The 22,519-nt window shown below is 32.7% G+C and overlaps 3 protein-coding genes across 6 annotated transcripts; 2 read left to right on the forward strand and 1 right to left on the reverse strand.

Annotated features, from left to right (window-relative positions):
• The first annotated feature begins 1,895 nt into the window (after positions 1 to 1,895).
• LOC141693523 (protein PARALOG OF AIPP2) lies at positions 1,896 to 11,141 on the forward strand. Of its 4 annotated transcripts, none has more exons than XM_074498657.1 (11): positions 1,901 to 2,029; positions 2,142 to 2,277; positions 3,620 to 4,627; positions 5,820 to 5,905; positions 6,012 to 6,484; positions 6,585 to 7,103; positions 7,242 to 7,998; positions 8,112 to 8,342; positions 8,460 to 8,584; positions 9,233 to 9,474; positions 9,718 to 11,141. In XM_074498657.1, the coding sequence occupies exons 2-11, from the start codon at positions 2,209 to 2,211 to the stop codon at positions 10,792 to 10,794; spliced, it is 4,587 nt and encodes a 1,528-aa protein (XP_074354758.1). In that variant the 5' UTR covers positions 1,901 to 2,029; positions 2,142 to 2,208; the 3' UTR covers positions 10,795 to 11,141. The 4 variants fall into 4 exon arrangements, with proteins under 4 accessions (XP_074354760.1, XP_074354758.1, XP_074354757.1 ...); XM_074498658.1 differs by having other exon boundaries at positions 1,919 to 2,029; positions 2,181 to 2,277; XM_074498659.1 differs by lacking the exon at positions 2,142 to 2,277 and having other exon boundaries at positions 1,896 to 2,029.
• A 965-nt stretch (positions 11,142 to 12,106) lies between these two features.
• On the forward strand, positions 12,107 to 16,052 carry LOC141692956 (uncharacterized). The gene is made up of 5 exons (XM_074497926.1): positions 12,107 to 12,240; positions 13,355 to 13,487; positions 14,128 to 14,221; positions 15,511 to 15,591; positions 15,686 to 16,052. Exons 1-5 carry the CDS (start codon positions 12,207 to 12,209, stop codon positions 15,821 to 15,823), a joined length of 480 nt encoding a protein of 159 aa, XP_074354027.1. The 5' UTR covers positions 12,107 to 12,206; the 3' UTR covers positions 15,824 to 16,052.
• A 96-nt stretch (positions 16,053 to 16,148) lies between these two features.
• On the reverse strand, positions 16,149 to 18,261 carry LOC141692955 (8-hydroxygeraniol oxidoreductase-like). Its single transcript, XM_074497925.1, has 7 exons — positions 18,112 to 18,261; positions 17,863 to 18,002; positions 17,744 to 17,781; positions 17,039 to 17,447; positions 16,712 to 16,948; positions 16,438 to 16,596; positions 16,149 to 16,320 (listed from the first exon to the last, which is right to left on the reverse strand). The coding sequence occupies exons 1-7, from the start codon at positions 18,146 to 18,148 to the stop codon at positions 16,210 to 16,212; spliced, it is 1,131 nt and encodes a 376-aa protein (XP_074354026.1). The 5' UTR covers positions 18,149 to 18,261; the 3' UTR covers positions 16,149 to 16,209.
• Between the last annotated feature and the right edge of the window lie 4,258 nt (positions 18,262 to 22,519).

Below are 22,519 nucleotides of genomic sequence, written 5' to 3' on the forward strand. Positions count from 1 at the left end.
TGTGATTCTAATTTTTTTCATTGTCCAAATTTTAAATTTTGCTATAACAAACCAAATATTCCATTTGCAGAATATTAATAGTAAATTTGATATATATTAATTGTATTGTTATTGACAAAAGATATTATAAAATATATAATAAGGCATAACAATATAATAACATATTAATTAATAAATTATTTGTCAAAGAATGAAAGAAACAGTGTGATTAAACTATTGTCACAAGCTGGATGACACATTCTACATATTTTGGAGTGAGTGGTCCAAGACATTTTGTTATCATCCAGATGCAAACAAAAGTGGCCAAACAATCTTAATTATGAAATAATGGGTCATTCAGTCCATTTTGTTTCATTCTCCGGTTAACAAACGAGCCCTAAGATAATTTTTAAATAGTATACTCATGAACAAAAACTATTATATTAGATAGTGTTTTCGGGCTATCTCTCATTATAATGATGAAAAAAGGCCTCAAATATCACTATTTGGGGCAAAATGACCGTGAATATCACTTTAGAAAAAAATGACCCCAAATATCACTTTAAAACGAGATATCGTTTGCTGTTTATAAACATTAGCTTAAAACGTAAGTATGTGTTTCGTTTATGAATTTTTAACTTCTAAAAATGTCAAAACACAATTTGAGAATATGTTTCTGCCATCCTAAACTTAGTTTCAACTTCCGTCTTCCCTTTTTTTAAATTTTTTAAAAAATCGAAACATAACTCTAAATTATGTTTTTAGCAATATTTGCCTAAACACTACATGGGTTCGCATTTTTGTTAATTTTTTTACATTTTAAGCCAAAATGCTAGATAATTTTGTGTTTTTAAGTTTAAAACGCTATTTTATAAGGTGTTTTGTTCGTATTTTATTCATATATATAAATATTTTAATATTTTTAAAACCCAAACTGAGAATTGGTAAATTATAAAATATTAAAAAGTGAGCCATAATTTAACAATTTTTAACATTTTAGGGTTGAAATGATATTTGAGTCAATTTTCCTCCAAAATGACATTGAAGACTATTTCACTAAAATAGTGACATATTGGGCAACACCCTGATGATTTTACACGCCACAAAAATTATTATCAATAAAATTAAATGTACCGAAGGTGCTTAGACTAGAAATACCATCTGTTATTTGTTTGGGTGAAGTTAGGATCGGCCCAATGGATTGGGACAAAGTTCTAACGTACGTTTGACACAATCCTCGTCCCCACGTGTTCTGTCTACCCCACATTTCCCCAAAACCAAAAGTGATTTCATATAATAAAATATCATTTATTTTTTAGGAAAATACTCCATCTCTCCCTATCTTTTGTTTAGAAATTACACTTTGTTTTTCGAGATATACTTTCCAATTATTTACATTTCAAAAATAGTAAAATTTTTGTAATATAAAAAGTAATTACATCCATTACTTCTAGGACTGAACAAAACCTAATCGAAACCGAAAAACCGAACCGTACCATCAGTTCGGACCAAATAGACTAAAATAAAATTCGGTTCAATTTCTTTATTTCTCAACCTCATCACCAAAAAATACATACGTACCATGATTATTAGTTTTGGGAAATTGGTACAGATTTTATGATTTATTGGACGATTTTTAATAAATTTAATAATTAATCAGAAATCAGTTAAACTAGACAAACATTTTTAACTAATTATTTAAAAATTTGTTGATAATTTTTAAATATTGGTCGATTTTCATAACCATGATACATACGTTTAAATCCAATTTATTTTCACTTTTTAATTTAAATAGTGCTAAGTATCCAAATTTTTTTACTTGATTAACATGACGAATTTGATGAGATATTTTTTTGGAGAAAAAATTTGGGTTTCGTGACATTTATGTTTTAATTTTCCCAAAAAGTAACAGACAACTTCTGCATAATCAGAATTCCAATTCTCACCTATATATACACACACAGAAGAGCTCCATATTGTATGTATATGTACATGAGCAATACTGAAGAAGAAGCTGTAGAAAAAAACACACAAAAACACACACAGTAAGGTATTGATTTAACAGTACTCATCTCAACACTCTAATTCTCATCCGTACATATTTATTCTTCTCCCAAAGACTTTTTTTTTTACTTTTTAATTCATAATTAAATTTGCTACAGTTTATTTTTGCCCAAATTAAATTTATATGAGAGATGCAGCTTAAAAATTTAATAATTAAAGTTGGATATGGTGAAGCGTAAGGAACGAATCGTCACTGACCTTTACAATGGAACTCTGAACATTAATCAGCTTCAGGCATGTCATTTTTACCCTTATTTTTTTGAATTTTGATTTTAGGGTTTTTATTTGATTTTTGTGTTTTGTGCTATTTGGGTTGCTGGTTATTGTTTGATCTTGATTTTTTGGTTTTTTTCGAAATGAATTTTGATTTTGATGATTGATGAGATTTTTTAGGTGTTTTTTGGTATTGGCATGTTTGTGTGTATAGTTTTGTAGGTTTTATGTGGTTTTAGTATGTTAGGGATTTTGATTGTTGTTGCGTTTGATTGAGCTTAGAGATTGCGGAATAATGGTAGAATTTGGGGAATGGGTTGGGAGATTGTTGTTGATGATGTTTGGTTTGGTTTCTAGACGAGTGCAGTGTTAGTGATAGTTTTATAATGAAAGAGTGCGGTGGTGGAAAAAGTTAGGTTGTTAGACTGATGCGGCGAGATTAGTCGATACTTAGTTGTTGATGCTCCGGCTGCCTTGTTTTTCTTAGTTTGGCTGTTTGTTTATATGAACTGAAGTTTGGTAGCCCCTTGCTTTCTTAAGGATTTTAAGGACTGTCCTGGAATTGCCACAAGTTCGCATCTTTTATGTTATCCTGTGTTGTATGGATTTTTTATGTATGTAGATGTTTGCTTTGAATTTGCAAGCAATTGATTTTGCACTTGTTTTTGTAATCTTTTCTAGTAATTTAGTTATGCCATTTTTGATTTTAAATAATGTTTTTATGTTTATAGAAAATAATAAGAATTTTATTAAAGTATATGTCCAATTTGAGGGAATTTTTTTTGTCTGGTCGGGTATATACTTTATGCTGTCTGTATTTTGATTTTCGGACATGGTTAGAATCGTGTTTAGATAATATCTTCTTGTGGTAATTAAGTGTCTGTATATAATATATGTAGAGGAATAGTATTTACCCATTTATTGGAAGGTAATACATAACACGCTTCTCTTCTAATTTATGTCCTCACTGATAAAAAATCACCTTTAATTTGTAGATATCTAATTAAGGGGGTTTGATGATTACATATTCTTTTTATGTGTCATATTTCATTTTTAAATAATATGTAACACTGTGAAAAGGAGCAAGTTAATGGTTTCTTGTAGTATCAAATCTTTATCTTTGCTTTATATCTTCCTAGCTTCTCTTCTAATTTATGTCCTCACTGATAAAAAATCACCTTTAATTTGTAGATATCTAATTAAGAGGGTTTGATGATTACATATTCTTTTTATGTGTCATATTTCATTTTTAAATAATATGTAACACTGTGAAAAGGAGCAAGTTAATGGTTTCTTGTAGTATCAAATCTTTATCTTTGCTTTATATCTTCCTATTCATTAAGGGTTTGTCTGATCTTGTTAGGTGTCTTCTCAACCCGATAAAAGAATTTATAGGCATACTACGCATCAAAATATCAACGTGAGAGTGGACCCTGGGACATGTAATGTGTGTTCTGCTCCTTGTTCGTCTTGTTTGCATGTTAACCAAACTTGTATGGAGCCCAAAATTGCTGAATCTATGGATGATACCTCTAGAGATAGTGCAGTAAGTTATTCAGTTGATGATACAGTTCAAACTAAAAAGAGCATAGGATGTAGGAGTTCACAACGTACTACTAGTGAAGCAAGTAATATGATCAGTGGGAATTCCAATCTTGATTCTTGCAATGAAAATGCTGAAAGGAAGGCTGGTCTTAAACATTCTAATATATCCGGTAAATCTCATGATGTCGAAGTGCCCAAAAAGGTGTTATCTGCGGGCTCTGTTAGAGGGAAACTCCGAACTCCAAGTTCACATCAAAAAGATGCAGATGATGGTGCTACTGTGAACAATTATGTGGATCTGAGAGGTTTAGAAGGTCATGATGACAACATTTCGTGCGTCAGTGGTTCTGATGAAGCATCAAACATGTCTAATTCTAGTAAGGTAATCACTGACACAAAAGTCTTAACAATATCTACTGCTTCTCCCAGAAGTTTAGCTTCTGAAGAATACATTAAAGCTGGTCAACCTGAAGAGACTTCATTTATGGATAAACATGAATCAGAAGGGATCCATAACAAACCTAGCGGGGACGTTGTATCTAGAGCTGTTTCTGGACATAAATCTGCTTCATATGCATCTCATGATATCCAGGATAGCGAAACTGGTCACGTCGGAGGGAACTCTGAACCTTCAGCAAGAGAATGTCCAAAGGTAGAAGCAGAATCTGACAGTGATGATTTGGTAACCAAAACTCTAAATTCTTTGGAACAAAAGAAAGATGGGGAAAAATCCAGCGAGTTGCCTGCGTTGCCTGAAGCCAGGGAAACATCTATGCATTCTGATCCCGTAAATGAGAGTGATGAATCTGATATATTGGAACATGATGTAAGTATTGCTGCTTTCACTACTCATCTGGATGGTATTTTGCTCATTAATCCAGCTCCACGTCTTTTGATTGTATTTTTATGCAAAACAATTCAGTGTATGCTAGATGCATGCATTCCCATTAGCATATGTTGTAATTTGCATTTTGTGATTGCCTCATATTGGATATAATCACAAATAGTAGTATTTATTAGTTTTGTTTTGGTATTCTCTTTCTTTTCTGATCAATAAAAAACATTCACACTCTTGTTCACACTGTTTTATGTACTTTAAATATTTCACGAGTTCATGGATGTGTTATCAATTGTAACTTGTATGTCAGTTTTTTGTTACCAAATTTTTTTTCTTTAAATAAATTTCCAATATATCAGTCCCATTTTCCCTATCTTTTGCAACCTTTCTTTTATCATATTCATTTTGTGATATTAGTTTTTATGATACATGGGTCAGTTGATCTATATAAGTATAAGTAATTCAAATCAACCTTTCTTCCAGATTTAACTTTTTAAAATATTTTTTTTGGATACTCCCTGCATTGGATATTTGTAAACTGAATCTTAAAAGCATTAATATAAATACAAATAGACCTAGTCTTTTGTCTATGTAAATACATTCATCTTCGGACAATTCTATGTCACCATAAAGGCTATGATTTGTGACGAAACTTGTTTTTTGTGTTCTATATAATTTTTCCTATAAGCTTCTGAATGTATAATCTGTAGTATAAGATGCTGCATTTGCTACTATTTCTTTTTTTAAATATTGTAGTACTTCATCTGACATGTAATATACAAGGTCAATATCAAGCATTCAATTTCTGTTTGTCAACCCAAGATGCAAGAAAAATTGTCTTTGATATTCATTGATTGTTTTAGCAGTTTTCCAGTAAGAGATCGTTCCCTAGAAACAAATAGATGTTTAAATACCTTTTATGGTTTATTTTTGGTAATGGCTTGCTGCTGCCCATGATCATAGCTATTTTTTCGAAATCCTAAGTATCTCGTATAAGATTTGTTTGAAACTGGGGCTTGTGAAGTTGATTAATATACCTTCCACTGTACATTGTTAACCTGCTCTGTCCACATCTAACCTTATAGTATTGTCAACTTGTGCAAGTGCTAATTATTTTTTTAATGGAAAGAGTTTAAGCACAAGGGATTGGTACTTATTTGTTATATTGTCCGAGTAATAGGTAAAAGTTTGTGATATATGTGGAGATGCGGGTCGTGAAGACTTACTTGCTGTATGTTGCAGCTGTAGTGAAGGTGCTGAGCATACGTAAGTCATTAAAGTAGTTTCAAATCCATTTGTTGGGGTAGTCTTGCTAAGACTCTTCAGTTAAGAACCGTTTAGCATGATTCTTATTAAATTTATATGTTGTCAGATATTGCATGAAAGAAATGATGGATAAAATTCCAGAAGGAGACTGGCTTTGTGAAGACTGCAAGTCCGAGAAAAGAACGGCTCAGGAGAAAGTAAAATGTGATTTAGTGGTTGGAGATGGTGTTGACAGCAAAAATGCTGATATTTGTGGAAAGCTAGATGGGTTAGACACAGATGCTAAAAATATTAAAACTAAAAATGATAGTTCACATGTGAAACTCTCTCGGAAAAGAGAAGCAGACGATTCAGAAGTTTCTTCAGCTGCAAAAAGGCAAGTTTTTGAATCAAAAATCAGATTTCCTAATGTCTTGAGTCCCAGAAGAGCTGGTATGCTTCCCCGAGATAGTTCGTTTAAGAACTTAGATAGGGAGAGAGTGAAGCCTGCTTATCAAATTCCTCATGGTGTTCAGACTGGTAAGAGTGCCCCGGAAGTTGCACATCCTTCTCTAGATGCACGTTTACATACATCTCGAGGTAAGCTGACACACAAACCAGGTTGCTTTGTTGATTTTGTGTGCTGCGATGCTTTGTTTTATATACAGGATAGTACTAATTCAAGCAGTTGATCTCCCAGGCACTTTTTTGAGGTCCAAATCATTCAGTTCTGCAAGTGCAAATCAAAAAGTTCAGCGTTTAGATGAAGTAGTTCCTCAAAAGCATAAATCAAACCGAGAAGCTGCTTCTCTTGGCACGAAGGGAGGGGTCAACAGGATGATGGGCAAATCTAGGTCATTCCATTCTGTCAACTCAGGTGGTTCGAATTCAACTGATTCGAAGGCTAAAATGTTATCTCCTAAATTTTCTCATGGTCAGGATATGAAAAGTCATGAACACACTAAAGAGCGGAGCTTGGTTAAGAGGAAAAATTCCTTGAGATTAGAACGTCCTCTGGTCAATTCGGCAGTATCCACCTCTACATCCTCATCTCCTAGGATTGATAAAAACCTACCTATTCGTGATGAAACTGTTCCATTTTCTTCGACAAGCAATAATCGTGAATTCAAGTCTATGCACTCTGATAATAGATTAACACAGCTGTCAAGACCAGTGAATAAAGTTATTAATAAAGGTTCAGAAGTGCCTGTCCCTTCAGGTATTATATCATGCTGTTTTTTTCTTTACAGGAATGTACATGTTTATAATATGTGTATATATGTTTATACGCACACACAAATCGACCTCTATCTTAATATTATTTTGTTTTTCTTGTATATTCTATGCATTGATTTAGGTGAAGGAAGCGGAATCGGAAATGTTGAAGAAAAGTCTATGCAGGCTAGAATGAAGGATGATCGCACTTCGACTCCTAGCACTGGAGGACCGATCAGAAAATTTAGCGAAAGTTTACCAGATGGATTAAGCAAGGCTCGAGTTTTGACGAATCTGGTTGAGAGTGCCAAAGAAATTTCTAGTAGTCAACCAAAGCATAGTACTGCCGGTGGAAAAATTACTCCTTGCCAGAAATGCAACGTTGTTGGCCACACGGCAGAGTCCTGCACCATTGACAGCACAGAGCAATCACTTGTTCCAGATGTCCATACTTCAAGAAGTTCAAAGGACCCGATCCACGAAGATAATAGGTTGAAAGCTGCTATTGAAGCTGCATTGCTTAAAAAGCCTGGAATATACAGAAAGAAAAGAGCTCAAGATCACACTGATGAGTTAACTGTATCTGGCATAAACAGTGAAGAATGTTCTCAAGATCAGCTGTCTAATACACGTAACCCGAGAAAATTGGTATATGGAGACCAGGTAAGTAAGGAGCCAGCAAGTGCATGGAACACTGATATAGAGTCTGTAAAGAAGGCAACTGGTTCCAATGTGAAGCAGTTTACAAACTCATCTGAAGCAGTTAATGCCTTGTTACGTAGGCCTATAGCCCCTGCCGATGGCATGTCAGTCATAATGGACTTGCTAAGTAATGCTCCTGTGTCAATTTCTGATCTTCCAATTATGTCAGCCATCCCGAAGCATGACTACATTTGGCAGTATGGTTTTCCTTCATTTATTTTGTGTGCCACATTTTTATTATTTTTTTGTAGTCGCGACCTTGTGTCTCTTTCTGTACCTTAGGTTCTAGAGTTATCTGTTTGCTGTGCAGAGGGTGTTTTGAGGTGTGTAGAAGTGGAAAACAGCCAGGCTGTTATGATGGATTTCAAGCCCATTTGTCAGCCGGTGCATCACCCAGAGTTCTTGAAACAGTGAATAAGTTTCCGAGCACGGTTCTTTTAAACGAATTACCTCGCCGAAGTGTGTGGCCAATACAGTTTGAGGAAACCGGGGTTAGCGAGGATCACATTGCACTCTATTTCTTTGCTAGAGATTTCGAAAGGTGACTATTCTTGTTTTCTCTTTAACCCTTATTGTGGAGTAATTCTGCTCCCTTATTCAGATGCAAGTGATTTCTCATCACCCATTTGTGATAATTGTTATGTTGCTTATACTGCAGCTACGAGAAAAGCTACAAGTCAATACTGGAGAGTATGATCAGGAATGACCTTGCCCTGAAAGGCAACATCGATGGTGTTGAAATCCTGATATTTCCATCTAATCAGCTTCCAGTTAACTACCAACGTAAGATATTGTATATTTGTATATGTATCTATTTTGATATTGTATAATTTAACATCATATTAAATGTGAGTGACAGTATCCTGCCCAGTCATAAGTTGTCTTTGTTCTTGTGAAACATATATTTTTATCGTGACTTTTAGGCTGTATGTTTCAGTTGCTTCAGAATACTAACATGTGAGTGCACCGATGTCAGGTATTACATTTATGGCAGGTCTGACTGTAGGGCAATATATTTTCTGAAGTAATAATAGTTTGAATTTAGCTTTTCAATTACTCATGCAAGTCTGTATTTTCTCAATTTGTTTTGAGAATAAGGACAGGGATGTAATAGAACTGAATTTTTAGTGTATATATGCCATTTCGTTTAGCCATTCTGCAGGTAGAAAAAAGTAATCTTTGTAGAAGTTAGGCTCTGATGACTTGTTTAGTAAGATACTAAATTTGTATAAAGATCCCAGGCAGATCACTCTGTTTACAACCAGCCCTTCACAGAATCAAACCTTGGAAGGGGTTTATACTTTTTAAATTGTCATAACAAGTGATTTCTGTAACACCCCAGTCCCCCATTAGCTGCGTTGCATCTTCTTTACACTCTGAAATAAATTGTCTGTAAAGTGTGCAGCACATACTAAGCATCTCATTTTGCAGGCTGGAACACAATGTTCTTTTTCTGGGGTGTATTCAAAGGAAAAAGAAAAAGTTGCTTGCAGAAAGTACCTGTTTCCCCTAAGAGAACAGCTGGTAAAACAGTATCCCATTTCCAGCAAAGTGATTGTGTAAACTCTACCAATGAACAGCAAGGGTACAGATTTGACTGTAATTCAATGCCCCCTGATCAGATGAATCCTCCACAATCATTGCAAGATAAAAGATCCAGAACAAATTCGTTGGTAATGTTACTTATTTAATCTGGCTTACTTTCTCCAAATACAACACCTTATATTGCTTTTTCTTTATGAAGAACTGCCAGTTACTTAATTATATTAGTAAATCCCCAGTTTGCATATAGTGTCATCAATCGCATATAGATTTTCTGTGTAGAATATTTGCATATATTACTATGTGTAAACAATCAGATTTTATCTATAGCTCTGTGCTAGTTTTCTGGTGTTGATTGACGTTTTTTTTTATAGGAGAGACAAGTTGATCAGGACTTCAAGCTGATCAAAGAACCCCAAGCAGCAACTCAAGTTTCCAGCAGTGCTTGTGATTTCAACCCTTCTGATGAGAAGAAGACAGGTCACCTGAGTACTCCATATAATTTTCATGCTCTATCGCAGATTCACAGTAAAGTTTCAGCTGGCGTGCAAGATCCTGCTACCGCACAAAGCGTAGGGGAGGCAGATAATGAAGAGAAATTGGGCATTAGAAATACAAAAATTGAAGGGTTTTTGGAAGCAGAAACGGACGTGGATAGAGTGGCAATGAAATTCTCAAGTCCAAAGGAACCTTGCAGCTGGCCTTTATCTAATTTCGATTTTTTAGTATCAAAGTCAGGAGCCAATTTTGCTGGCTCAAGTCGAGCTGTACATGGGAATGACAGAAATGAAACATTAGAAAATGGAGGAATCGTAAATAAAAAACCAAGGTCGGGCTACAATGATTTGTATGACTCAGCTGATCACACAAGTTCTTCAAGAGATAGTGTAGTGATACAAGATTCAACTTCCATCTTCCCTGTGCAGAATAAATGCGAGGAAGGTTCTAATGAGACGTTGATCCAAACTCCAGAAAATGCCGAAAGGTACTTCTTTCCGGTTCATGTGAATCATGTTGATTTAGGTGATAGTTCTATACTTAGAAAGAGGGGATTGTCGGAGGATGTGGAGGAACCACTTCAAAATAAAATCCCAAATCTTAATCTTGCTTTAGGGGATGATGAAATAAAGCTGCCTCTAAAACAAAGCCTCCCACACTTTTTAGCTGCAGAAATAGAAAAGAATAAGCAAAATCAGCCTTCTGGGAAGCTGCCTCTAAAACAAAGCCTCCCACATTTTTTAGCAGCAGAAATAGAAAAGAATAACCAGGATCACCCTCGTGGAAGGACGGTAACCACAGTAGAGGAGGATGTGTCTGCAGCTCTCTCGCTTTCATTTTCGTTTCCCTTTGCAGATAAAGAGCAGGCAGATCGGGCAGTGGAAACGAAAGAGCTGCTCCCTCTTGAAAGGCAACATGAGGTTAATTTTCTTAGAGGCTTTTCGGACAAGTAGATAAAATGCGGGGATCGCTGTATATTATAACGCAGATGAATATGGTAGTTTTATACCGCATATCATGTATACATAAGCCTCATAGGATCTATTGTATATGTTGTTTGATCTTTGGTTTGCAAATGCTTAGATAAAACTGTTTGTATATACAGATACAGAGAGCAGTCTAGCTTTCCCGTTGGATGAGGGAATTTTGGATAATGGTCAATAACCAAGATTGCTTTTATTTCTTGGACCATTTTGTCTTTCACAAGATTAGTTAATAAGTTGCTGTTTGGGCTATTGTAGTTGTTTATGACTTATTTATCCGAAGCTATATCTATATATATATATATTTTGGTTGATCATTGAGGCATACCAAAATTTGGTGCTTCGAGAGTATACATGGAGTCATTAGGCCGAAAAAAGAAAAGAGAAAGGGCTCGGTCAATATATGCTACAACATATATCGTGCATATGGTAGTAGTGACCATCTGCCAAAGCATATGTAGAGTGTAATTTTGTCAGAAGCACTTGCATTTGTTATTAAATTAGACTATGCAACAAATTTATTCAAATCATCAATCTGATTTTATTAAAAAGCCACGTCTTTAAATCAAGTTTATTTTGAACAAGTTCTCCATTGGCGAAAATAAGAAGCTTGGTTGAGCTCCTAGGTAACTAAAGAATTTTTATTAAAGTAATTAGAATAACTAAAGAATTTTTATCAAAGTAATTAGAAGTTTCTTACATTGTAGTGTTAGATAAGTACTCAACCTTCCATTCTTATTTTGGTACAATATTAGTATATTTGTAAAAATGGCCTCTCAAAATATATAAAAATTGAGGTACAATTTAGTTTCTCAACTTCACAACATAATAACATATAAACATATAATTTAGTCATCAAATAAAATGTTATATAAACATTACAATTCATGTATACTTCATCCTAGGAGTTCAAAGGAAGCAACTATGAAAATTTAACATCTAGTTCTTTTCCGGCGGACACTTCGAGGTGATACTCCCCAACTTTGGAATCATCTTTTCTTTTAATACCCATCATGCCCTTCTATACTTTAAAGTTCCTGAAATATTTTTTTAATGATTTTTAATATTTTCCGTGTGTTTTCATGGGGTATTTTTTTATATACTAATTAAAAAAAATCATTTAGATAATAATTTAAATGTATGTACTTTCATGAACGTAAACTAAAAGAAAACAATAAAAAACTATTCAAAAAATTATATTTTTTCTTTATTTCTATTTAATTTATTTATCCAAATGAATAAATTCTTTTAGCCCGGGGCATATATGGAAAACAAAATGTTCACCGATATAATAGTTACATACAACATACATAGAATACATTTGTAGCTGTTTATTATTACACACAGTGTTGTTGTTGGTGCAGTTGCAGATCTTTCTTAAGATGGCTTCAATCATAGCTTCTGTTCCAATCTCTGGTACTATTTAAAACTTATGCTTATATGTATTTACATCTATTTTCTTAGCTATATATTACACTGCAAATTTACTGCCTTCATGAAATGTTATACTATTAGTGTGATATAATTTTTATTGTTATTGATTTTGATGAGATGGGTTTTTTTCTATTATTTGATTTCATTGGGCGGAGGATCATATGAGTAGTTCTGCTCTTTAGTTTTATCGATTTTGTGTTTCATTTCTGTTTTTCAAATGAAAAAGAAAATCAACTTTTGAGCTAAATTGTTGTTAGAATCTTGGTCTTTATTGAAACTCTGTTATTAGTTTAATATATTGATGAGTTCTATATTACATACACAGTATTTGTGTTGTTTACATAATTACATGTAAATTTTATGTATTTGTGTGTGTTTTTTTGTGAATCTAACTTGAGGTAGTAGAGGAAGGCAACAGGTGTGGGAGGACTCAACCCGAGTCCCTCCCTAAACCGAGCTCTAATATCATGTTAAGTAATCATTCGCACTAAAATCTTAAGGTGGTAGAGGAAGGCACAAATATGATTTTATACTCTTTGACACATAGTCATGTTTTTGTTTTGACTATGATTGGTGGATGGAGGATTAATATATTTAATTTGTTCGATTTTTAGGGACAGGTTAACATTGAAAATGATTCTTTTTTTACTGATTATGTGGCAAGATTTTAGTGTGATGGAAGTGGAAAGTTTATATGATTTTGCTAAAAATGATCCATTGAATGTAAAACCAAAGGTTGAACTTCCCTTTTAGCTTTAAATCGTTGATTATTAGTGTTGACTATGAATTAGTTGCCATGATAGATGTTTCTCCATGTTCTGGAGCCAGCTTAACATGTGGACAGAACAAGTATAATTTTTTTTGGGGGAGGGAGGGGTGAGGGTGATTGTTGTATATATGTGCTTGGACTCTAAAGGTTTCGATGCATTTTAATATCTGCATGCCAGACACATCCTTGTAAAATCGTTAATGATTCCACTCAATACTTCTCTTGAGATCTTTTTACTTTGTCGCTTTTAGAGATGTTTCTTTTTATTTTACTTTCCTACTAATTATATTACTGTTGTTAATTATTGGATAACATCTTCCACTGTAGGTGGAATTCCTTTGAAATCACGTGATTGTTTGTCCACAAAGTCCAGTTTGTATGGTAGCACCATGCCATTGACATTCCAAAGGAAACTGAATCTACAAAAGACCAAGCGCTTGTCTGTTTGTGCAGAGTACGGGTATGTACGTATTGTGTAAAATGTATGATAGAGCAAGTATGCAACTTAAATAAACAATTTTTTAATATGAAACCGACATTATTTGGCGTATTGTGATGAAAACTAAAAAAGGAAGTAGATGTTAGAGAATTTATTACATAATGTTTCAATGATTGATCTCGATTTCTTATCTATATTCTATCAGTTTTGAGATTGATTACACATCTTTTGGAATAAGAAACGTAACTGAAATATTTTCAATATGTATTAGTACTTGTATTGTTCCTCCAAAATATCCGTTACTATGACCAATAGAAACTAGTATAGTATAGCCAGTTCTGCACATTTAATATACAGATAGAACCACGTATACCTTCTTCCCTCCCAGAGATTAAATCGATATTGTTCACAGATGTACAGTTCCTTGATCTGCCATTGCTTTACCACACTAATGAATTTTGACTTGCACTTTATGTAATATGTAGAGGTATATCGTGGTATCCATTGTTACATTCAATATGTTGTAAATGTCAAAGAATTTGATACGTAAAAGGAAGTAATATTTGTCAAATAGATTTCTGCGACATAGTATTACCTTGATATACTTTCATTTTTGTTTATGCTGCCCTCTCCCTCATAATCACCTTTATGGAATTTGCAGTGATCAAAGAGGTGGAAGTGGCGGAGATTTCATTGCCGGATTTCTCATGGGCGGTGCATTATTTGGAACGCTTGCATACGTGTTTGCACCACAGGTTTTGATTCTTTACATGACTTATTCTCCAAAGATGGTATTCCAGCTTTTTAAAACCTACTGTTAAAGATCGTACTCAAAGGTCATGGTGACATGCCACTTCTTCATCTATTTCCCAGTGCTAATTGCGTTTGGTTTTCAAATTCTAATCATGAAATCACCATCAGTAATCAAGATTCTTAATTTGTGGGGCAAACTGAGATTGTCTTTGTTAGACCGTAGCGTTTATTTTACTCCACAAACAGTAGTTCATCATATGTCAGGGTATTGGCCATGAGTGACAATTTATTGAAATCATTCCCCAATTAGCTGATATTAGAAGAGTGTCATTTGTTAGATTTGTGAAGCATCATAGGGGAATTCCTCATGTGTTTGTAACTTTTTATGCATTTCTTTTAGTGTTGCCTTGCTCGTGAAAGATGAACATTTTGTATGTTTTTTGTTGCCTAATATGCACGTTATAGTACAATTTGATCATGATGTCTATTGTCTTAGTTACACTATTTACTTCCGTCTCTCCTGCCTCGTTAAAATGAATAGAAGAAAGAAATAGAAAAAGAAAAGATGAAAAAGCACGATCTAGGAAAATGTAGATATCTTACAAAACATTTAATGTAGTTACACTCTTAGTCTACCATCTTTAAAAGGGATCTACAGCTTTCAGAAAAAGTTACTTATAACTCTGTTCCGCGAGTAAAAAATTTCATGTTTATAACGTAAAGAATAAAGTAAGCAAGCAATTAATAAATTTTGTGTGTATTTCTCTGTACATATAATCCAGGGTGGCCTTGTTAGTTTGTTATTCTGAAATAATCAACAAAAAAGTTAATATTAGTAACCAAGATGCTAATATGAGCTACAACCTTTTTAAATGATGATATGGATAGTGTCGTGTTCTAATCTGATACCTATGCCTCCCGTATATCAATCTTTTCATTTGCGGGAATTTAGACTTTTCTTTTCCTTCTATTCTAAAGATGAATTTTGTGTCATCCATTAATCATACAAATTTGGTATTAATTTTTTTTGAAATTGTAAGTTGTCAGATGAATTCTGTGTCATCCGTTCAGATTCTCTGTTTGATTATTACTGCTGTGCTTGCGATGTTAATTTTGACAAACTTACTGTTTATGCTACACCAAATGTCTTCTTGTAGTTCTACACTAGCTGTAGGTTTTGGGGATAGGCAATTGGAGGACAAAAACTTTTCTCAATGTTTTTATGATTATTATTTGTGCCCTTAGTTTGTGTAAATCAATTTGTTGTCTGTTTTCCTACCATTGTTATCAGCTAAGAAGATCCCTGCTTAATGAAGATGAGTATGGATTTCGGAGAGCCAGGAGACCAATTTACTATGATGGTGGTCTTGAGGTGATTGCCACAACCCTTCACTGAATTTCTTTTGTAACTGACACTTAAAAAGTTATATTGACTTCTCTGTTATCATTTGCCATGAAAAACACAGAAAACCAGGCAGACCCTGAATGCCAAGATAAGTCAACTCAATTCTGCTATTGACAACGTGTCGACAAGGTTGAGAGGTGGAAAAAATAAGCCTCCTATTCCAGTTGAGACTGCGATCGATGAAGAAGTCATAATGTAGATTGGCAATCATGTTACTAAGAAGCTCTTGATAATGTGTATGGTTTGTCTGGCTCTGCAATAACCAGACTTGAATTTGGGTAAACTTATCTTTTCAAAGCTGTTAAATACATGTAAATGACCTGGTAAAAGTTCTGACTGATATCTAGTACCTTGTGTTTGTTTAGAGATTTAAGTTATGGTAAATGATCTGCCTATCTAATTTAATAATATCACAGCTTAATCTTGCATGGAAACTCTGTATGTACATGCCAGAATGTATCTTAGATGATTGGATCATAAATTCTGAAAATATGATACATTCTTGTTAAATAGTAAAACATAAATGCAACACTTTATTCAAACAACAATCAGGACTAGAAAGTTTCGTCACAGTAGACAGAGTGGTTAAAATTTGATGAGAATTTTAACACACTCTGGGTGCTTTGTTGTCTCCAGTGCCTCGTTGATTTCGTCGAGTGCAAATTCATGTGTCAACAATTCTTCTAATTTTATCTCCTGCTCACAAAAAATTTGCAACTCTTAGCTTTACTTTACTCCAGTGGATGTGTGTGTGTGAACTGATGAGTATAGTTTCGTCAGACATGACAAATAGTACTGTCAAAAGTGAATTACCTTATTCACAGATTTGTTGATTATAGTTGGTAGATCAGAATGAGTTTTAACACCACCTAAGATGGTTCCTTTGAGTGTTCGCCCGCACAGAAAGGGAACAATGTTGAAATGTCCAACAGGGTCGGTGCCTGTACCTATCAACACTATTGTTCCCAGGCCCTGCAGGTTATATATATATATATATGTATGTGTAACAAACATTACAATGCAAAATCTCTTTCAATCTCCAGTTCACGAATTGTATAGCTAAAACATGTTACAAGAACTGACATACCACTTTGGTGGATTCAATGGCCTCACTTAGCAAAGATGGAACTCCAGTGCACTCGAAACAATAATCGACGCCTAGTCCTCCGGTTGCCTCTTTCACCAACTCCGAGATGGACTTGCCAGATTCCTTAGGATTTATAAAATCAGTCATTCCAAATGCTGTTCCTTTCTTGCCTTTGAAATCGATAAGATCAACTCCAATTATTTTTGACGCTCCTTGCATTCTTGCTCCTTCTATTGCCTATACATAGACAACCAAATAGCCTGTCAATATTGTACAAGCATTTCTATCAAATTTTAATGTTAGAGCATCTTCAGTAGAGACACTCACACCAAGTCCAACAGCGCCAAGACCAAGCACAGCGACAGTGGAGGCCTTGTCGACATTGGCAGTCCTCCAGGCAGAACCAAAGCCAGTGGTGAAGCCACAAGAAAGGAAGCTTGCATGAGGCAGTGGTAACTTTGGATCAACCTTCACCATATAATGTGAATCAAGTACCGTGTATTCTGACCAAGTGGAGCAGCAAAAATGGTGGTACAGTTTTTCGCCTGTGCTGGCAATTGACATTCTTGATGTGCCGTCTGGCAGTAAACCGCTTAGATTCAGAGGGTAAACATGACACAAATTTGATTTTCCGGAGTTGCAATTTAAGCAATCACCACATTCACCCAAATAAAAAGGCATTACTATGTCTCCTATTTCTACATTATTCACATTTTCACCTACTGCCTCTACCATCCTGCACCACATGTACCACAATGAACAATAGTTCAACCAGTTGCAACAAATTTATAATACAACTATATTACTCCCTCCGTCCCAAAATAAATTAGGACGTTTATTATGGGACGGATGGAGTATTAGATATTACTAGTTCCGTCCTTAAAAAAAAGTTTTATGAGTTTGAATGTGACATTGTGACTTCTGGATTCAGACGGTATTTGTTTAAGTCCATTTATCTGCAATGCAACGTACAACTTTGTTTAACAAAAACCTAGTGTCATCATCAAGCGTTGGATAGAGTTAGATTTGTACCCGACGCCTTCGTGTCCCAGAGCTCGTGGAAATTTTGGCTGAGGAAAACAATATTAAACAAGAATAAATAAAAAAAACACTTAGTTTAAACACTTAAAACACATATAATGTCAGTGTACCAGGAAACCATGGCGGTAGAGAATGTCAGTGTGACAAACGCTAGCAAAGAGCATCTTGATCCTGACCTCCCCTGTTTTTGGAGGATCCACCTTTATTTCTTCCACCTTCACCGTCTCTCCGGCTTTCCATATCACCACAGCTGCATTTTATCATACCAGACTAATTAACAACTCTATAATGTTATAAATTTAAGTTTACCTATTTAATTTTTCTTCTTTAGAAATTGGAATGAATGGAGTATGAAGTACCTTTACATGTTATGACTTGTAGGCTGCAGTTGCTCATTTTTGCCCCAGAAATGTGAATCTGAGTTCGTTTTCTATCAATTCTACTACTGCATATGTTACTGTATATATATTGTTGTAGATGTTACTATACATATTGTTGTAGGTTTGAATTTACAGGCTGCCCCAGAGTTTCTACTCTAGGGGTCTGCGGGAGAAAACACAACAATCGACGGTTTACGAACACCAAAAAATACGAATATAATTAATGTCGGGTTTGAGTTTTCAATATAAGTACACGACACGGAATGAAAGTACACGGAATAAATAAATTTTTAAATTTTTAAAAAATATAATATATATAGGGGCTATTCTAATAGAAACCATATTTAGATATAGAAACTAAAAACCAAATAATTTTTTTTTGAAAATTACTTCGAAACATAACACATGTGGTATGCAAATCGATCGTTGAGAGATGTAGAAAAATACAGTAAAATCGGATTTTAAAAAACTTACGATTTGACGGGAAAAATCAAATTAAAAACGGAGGGGAAAAACTGAAATTGAGCGTGAGAGGATAGTTGGGTGATTTTGGGGGACCATTAGATTTGGTAGATCTAATGGTTTAGATTAGTTCTCGGTTTCTATTTTAATTTTAGTTTGTATTGATCAGTCCCTTATATATATATACACTAAATGGAAGTGTACATTTACATATTCTAAATAACATATATATAATTACAAATACTAAAATATATTTTATTGTTACTTGACTACGTGAATGAGTACTTTACTATTTAATTATTATTATATTTTTTAATAATTATATAAACCGTGTACTTTAGTGTTGTAAAGCGGGTAGACACGAATATATTAGGTACGGGTTCGGGTTTAAAATTTTGTACTCGAAAACACGAAAGTACACGAAACTTTTGTACACGACACGGAAAGTTGTCATGTCTACATACAACACATATCGTGCATGTTAATCAACATGTGAAATGCTTGAGTGTGTCCAAACGGTTCTGAAAACCGTTTAATTGCTGATATGTAAGTGCATATTTTGGACAAGACCTATATATATAGTGTGCCCAAATGTTTCTGAAAAACCGTTTAGTTGCTGATATGTAAGGTGCATATTTGGGAATGTGAGGGAAATATTTTGGACAAGACATATATATATATAGTTAGGTTTTATGGATAGCCCTGTTTGATTGGAGTCATTGGAGTCCATATATGTTCTGCAAGTAAAATATAGTTTAAATTGTTGCAAAACGTTTTATTTTTTGAATGATATTCTATAAATATCACAATTTTATTGAAAATCTTGCAGATTGCATAGATTTTACTAGTAGAACGTTTCAAAATATATTATTCTACAAAACATGTTTAGTTTGCTGAACAGTAATGTTCATGTTGCATAACATACATATTGTACTTGTAAATATATGAGATTTGCATGATTTTATTGGAGTAATGATATTTGTGAAACATGTTTTGCAAGATAACACGTTTTAGAAGATATTTATTTGCAGAAAATAGATAGACTTCGAGAACTTCAATTAAAAGATTGACTTCATAAAATTTTATTATATATATATATATATGCCCACAAATTAAAACTGAAAATTATGACGCTACTTCAAAAAATTGGAGAACAAATTGAGGATATTTGTGTTTTAATTTGTTTGAGGGGTTTTAAACTTTAAAGTTGAAAATTGAACTTGCAAGAAAATATAATAGTCTAAAAAAATGGGTTATAAAATGTCAATTATTCTTACCCAACGAGTATTAGTAATAGTTTATGCTTTAATAGTGAATCTATTATTAGTTTAAAAGAGACAAGTACGTCACAAGTCACGACTATAATGATAATTATTGATTTAAATGGACGCCTAATTTTATTTTTGACTTTAAGAGAGTTACATAGTACCATTTTATTTTTGACTTGAAGAGAGTTACATAATTATTTTTTACCAAAAATTAAATAACATTATTTATAAATTAATTATATAATTATAGATAGAATAATCTTGAAGATATTAATACAAGTAATTAATTTAGAAAACAAAGGTGTAGAAGCTCATTAGGTCTCCGGAGTCTGATCTGTCAAATATTTCACATTGTTGCAAAGAGTATTTGGGTGTATAATTTAGAAAGTACTTGTGCATAATTGCACAAGTAAAATGAGATAAACAAAAAGTCTATCAGATGGGACTTTATCCGCATATTAAAAAATCCGGTTTTTTTGAAAACGAACCGGGTCAGGGTTTTTTAAAAATCAGGTCGGACTTTTAAGAAAATATAAGACTCGTTTTAGGCCCGCAGGCTGGTCCGGATCAGACTCAATTGGGCTTTATCCGGGTTTTTTATTTATATATTAAAAAAATATTTTGATATTTTATAACTCGAATTATGAGTAGTTTAAATAACGGAGAAAATAATATCTTGACATATTAGATAAAATAGTTTAGACACCGAAATAAATAATTATTTTTTATAATAATATATAAATAATCATATATGCATTAATTGCTTCTAACATTATAATATAATATTTTAAAAATCATAAAAAGTATTGTATATTTTCAAATTTTCTGTAAAAAAAATTCGGTTTTTTAATCGGGCTTTTCAAAAAGTCCAGGATTTTATCCGGGCCGAACCGGGCTTTTATCCGGGTTTTTTGGGATTAGGGTCGGGTCGGATTTTCGAGAAAAAAGGAGACACATTTAAGGCCCGCGAATCGGGCCGAACCGGACGGACTTTTTTCCGGATCAAATTTTTCGGGTTTTTTTTCCGAATCGGATCGGATTTCGGATTTCAGATTTTTTTAACATCTCACAAGTAAATTGTAATCTAGATTTATACATGGAAATTTTAAACGAAACTTTAGTCAAATAAAGGTACTAATAATAGTAGGTGTGAGAAATTTATAATGTATGTATGAATGATGAGTAATAGTATATTTTTATTATTGATAAAAAATATCTATAACATATGTATGTAAGTTTGGACTAAAATGAAACCAACTCTTTTTTTGTGAAATTACATAATAATTATTATTTTATAAATATTTTAATGAAAGGGGTTTTTTCATAAATAATCAATTTTAAAATTTAATTTGCAAAAATACTATCATAATTAAAAAATATTTACGAAAATATATTCTGCAATTTCGCAAACATATTTGCAAAATAAAATAATTTCACAATTTGAATTAAATGCAATTTATGATAAAATTTATTATGAAAATTATACTTTTTCAAGTATTAAGAGAATAAAATAGTGTATTTTTACTAAAAAAAAACGCACGTTGATAAAATCGAATATAATTTTACAAAAAAAATATTTTTCTTGATAAATTTCCTTGAATATCTATCTATTATATTCAATACGAAATATTGAAAATTTGGTTGTTGATCTTCTGATCACTCAATTCAGAGCCATTAGATATTACTAATTAAATTGATAAGAACCGTTAGATATAATAATACAATTATTATATAAATTGGTGGATGGTCTAAATCTACCAGCAACATATTAAAATTATAATTTACACTATATAATGATAAAAAATAATCGTAAATCACACGATTTATATAGTAGTAATATATATATTTATATATAAATTTTAGCTATATAAAAGACTTTCCTTTTGTTATTAGTCATTGTTGCAAAAACTAATAATTTTATTTTCATAATTTCAAATGACACTCAAATATTTCAAGAATAATGAAAGATACAATAAGTACTTATTTACCCTATTTATCTAATTTTTGAAGTTTCGAAATATTTAACTTTAAAATTTATTTTTATTTATACTTACATATGAGGGCCCAGTTTTTATTCTCACAAGTAAGACGAAAAATGAATATGAATAATTCGAATTGGACTCGTATTAATAGCAAATAAAATTCGTATTGATATAAAAAATGAGTGAACCTGAATCATAATTTATAATTCAGACTAATATCGTGTATAATTCCCCCATTCTCATATCCGACCATATTTATATATAATAGTTTGAATAATTTTAAATATTTGAATATGTATTATTAAAATATATTCCATTTGAATATGTAAATTATGCTTATAATATATATTACATGTAGCATGAATATATTAAAATAATATTCTACAAAGTTATCACATCTTAGTTATATAATATACTAGTTTAAATCCCGTACGGTGCATAAATTATTTTTAATTATATATATTTTACTTTTGTTTAATAATAATTTATTATTGTTGAGGGTTTCTTTTTATAAAGCTTATTATATTTTTTCCATGTAATTGAAAAATTATTAAGGGTAATTTAAGTACCAAATTTGTTATTTTAAAAAATAAGTAATATATCTTAGTTGAAAAAATTAATTGGCTAATTATTAGTTATTATAATATTTTATTATATGGAGTTGCCCGTGATATT

The sequence above is a fragment of the Apium graveolens genome, chromosome 10 (assembly GCF_009905375.1).
Source record: "Apium graveolens cultivar Ventura chromosome 10, ASM990537v1, whole genome shotgun sequence".
NCBI lineage: Eukaryota > Viridiplantae > Streptophyta > Magnoliopsida > Apiales > Apiaceae > Apium > Apium graveolens.

What these genes read in the sequence shown, in the direction of transcription:
- LOC141693523 (XM_074498657.1), top strand. Translation starts at nt 2,209, where the DNA reads ATGGTGAAGCGTAAGGAACGAATCGTCACTGACCTTTACAATGGAACT. An exon ending in CTGATATATTGGAACATGAT is followed by an intron (nt 4,628 to 5,819) that starts GTAAGTATTGCT and finishes TCCGAGTAATAG; the next exon opens with GTAAAAGTTTGTGATATATG. An exon ending in TTTGCTAGAGATTTCGAAAG is followed by an intron (nt 8,343 to 8,459) that starts GTGACTATTCTT and finishes CTTATACTGCAG; the next exon opens with CTACGAGAAAAGCTACAAGT.
- LOC141692955 (XM_074497925.1), bottom strand. Translation starts at nt 18,148, where the DNA reads ATGAGCAACTGCAGCCTACAAGTCATAACATGTAAAG. An exon ending in TTGGCGCTGTTGGACTTGGT is followed by an intron (nt 16,949 to 17,038) that starts GTGAGTGTCTCT and finishes GTCTATGTATAG; the next exon opens with GCAATAGAAGGAGCAAGAAT. An exon ending in CCATTGAATCCACCAAAGTG is followed by an intron (nt 16,597 to 16,711) that starts GTATGTCAGTTC and finishes TATAACCTGCAG; the next exon opens with GGCCTGGGAACAATAGTGTT.
- LOC141692956 (XM_074497926.1), top strand. Translation starts at nt 12,207, where the DNA reads ATGGCTTCAATCATAGCTTCTGTTCCAATCTCTG. An exon ending in AGCTTCTGTTCCAATCTCTG is followed by an intron (nt 12,241 to 13,354) that starts GTACTATTTAAA and finishes CTTCCACTGTAG; the next exon opens with GTGGAATTCCTTTGAAATCA. An exon ending in ACTATGATGGTGGTCTTGAG is followed by an intron (nt 15,592 to 15,685) that starts GTGATTGCCACA and finishes TGAAAAACACAG; the next exon opens with AAAACCAGGCAGACCCTGAA.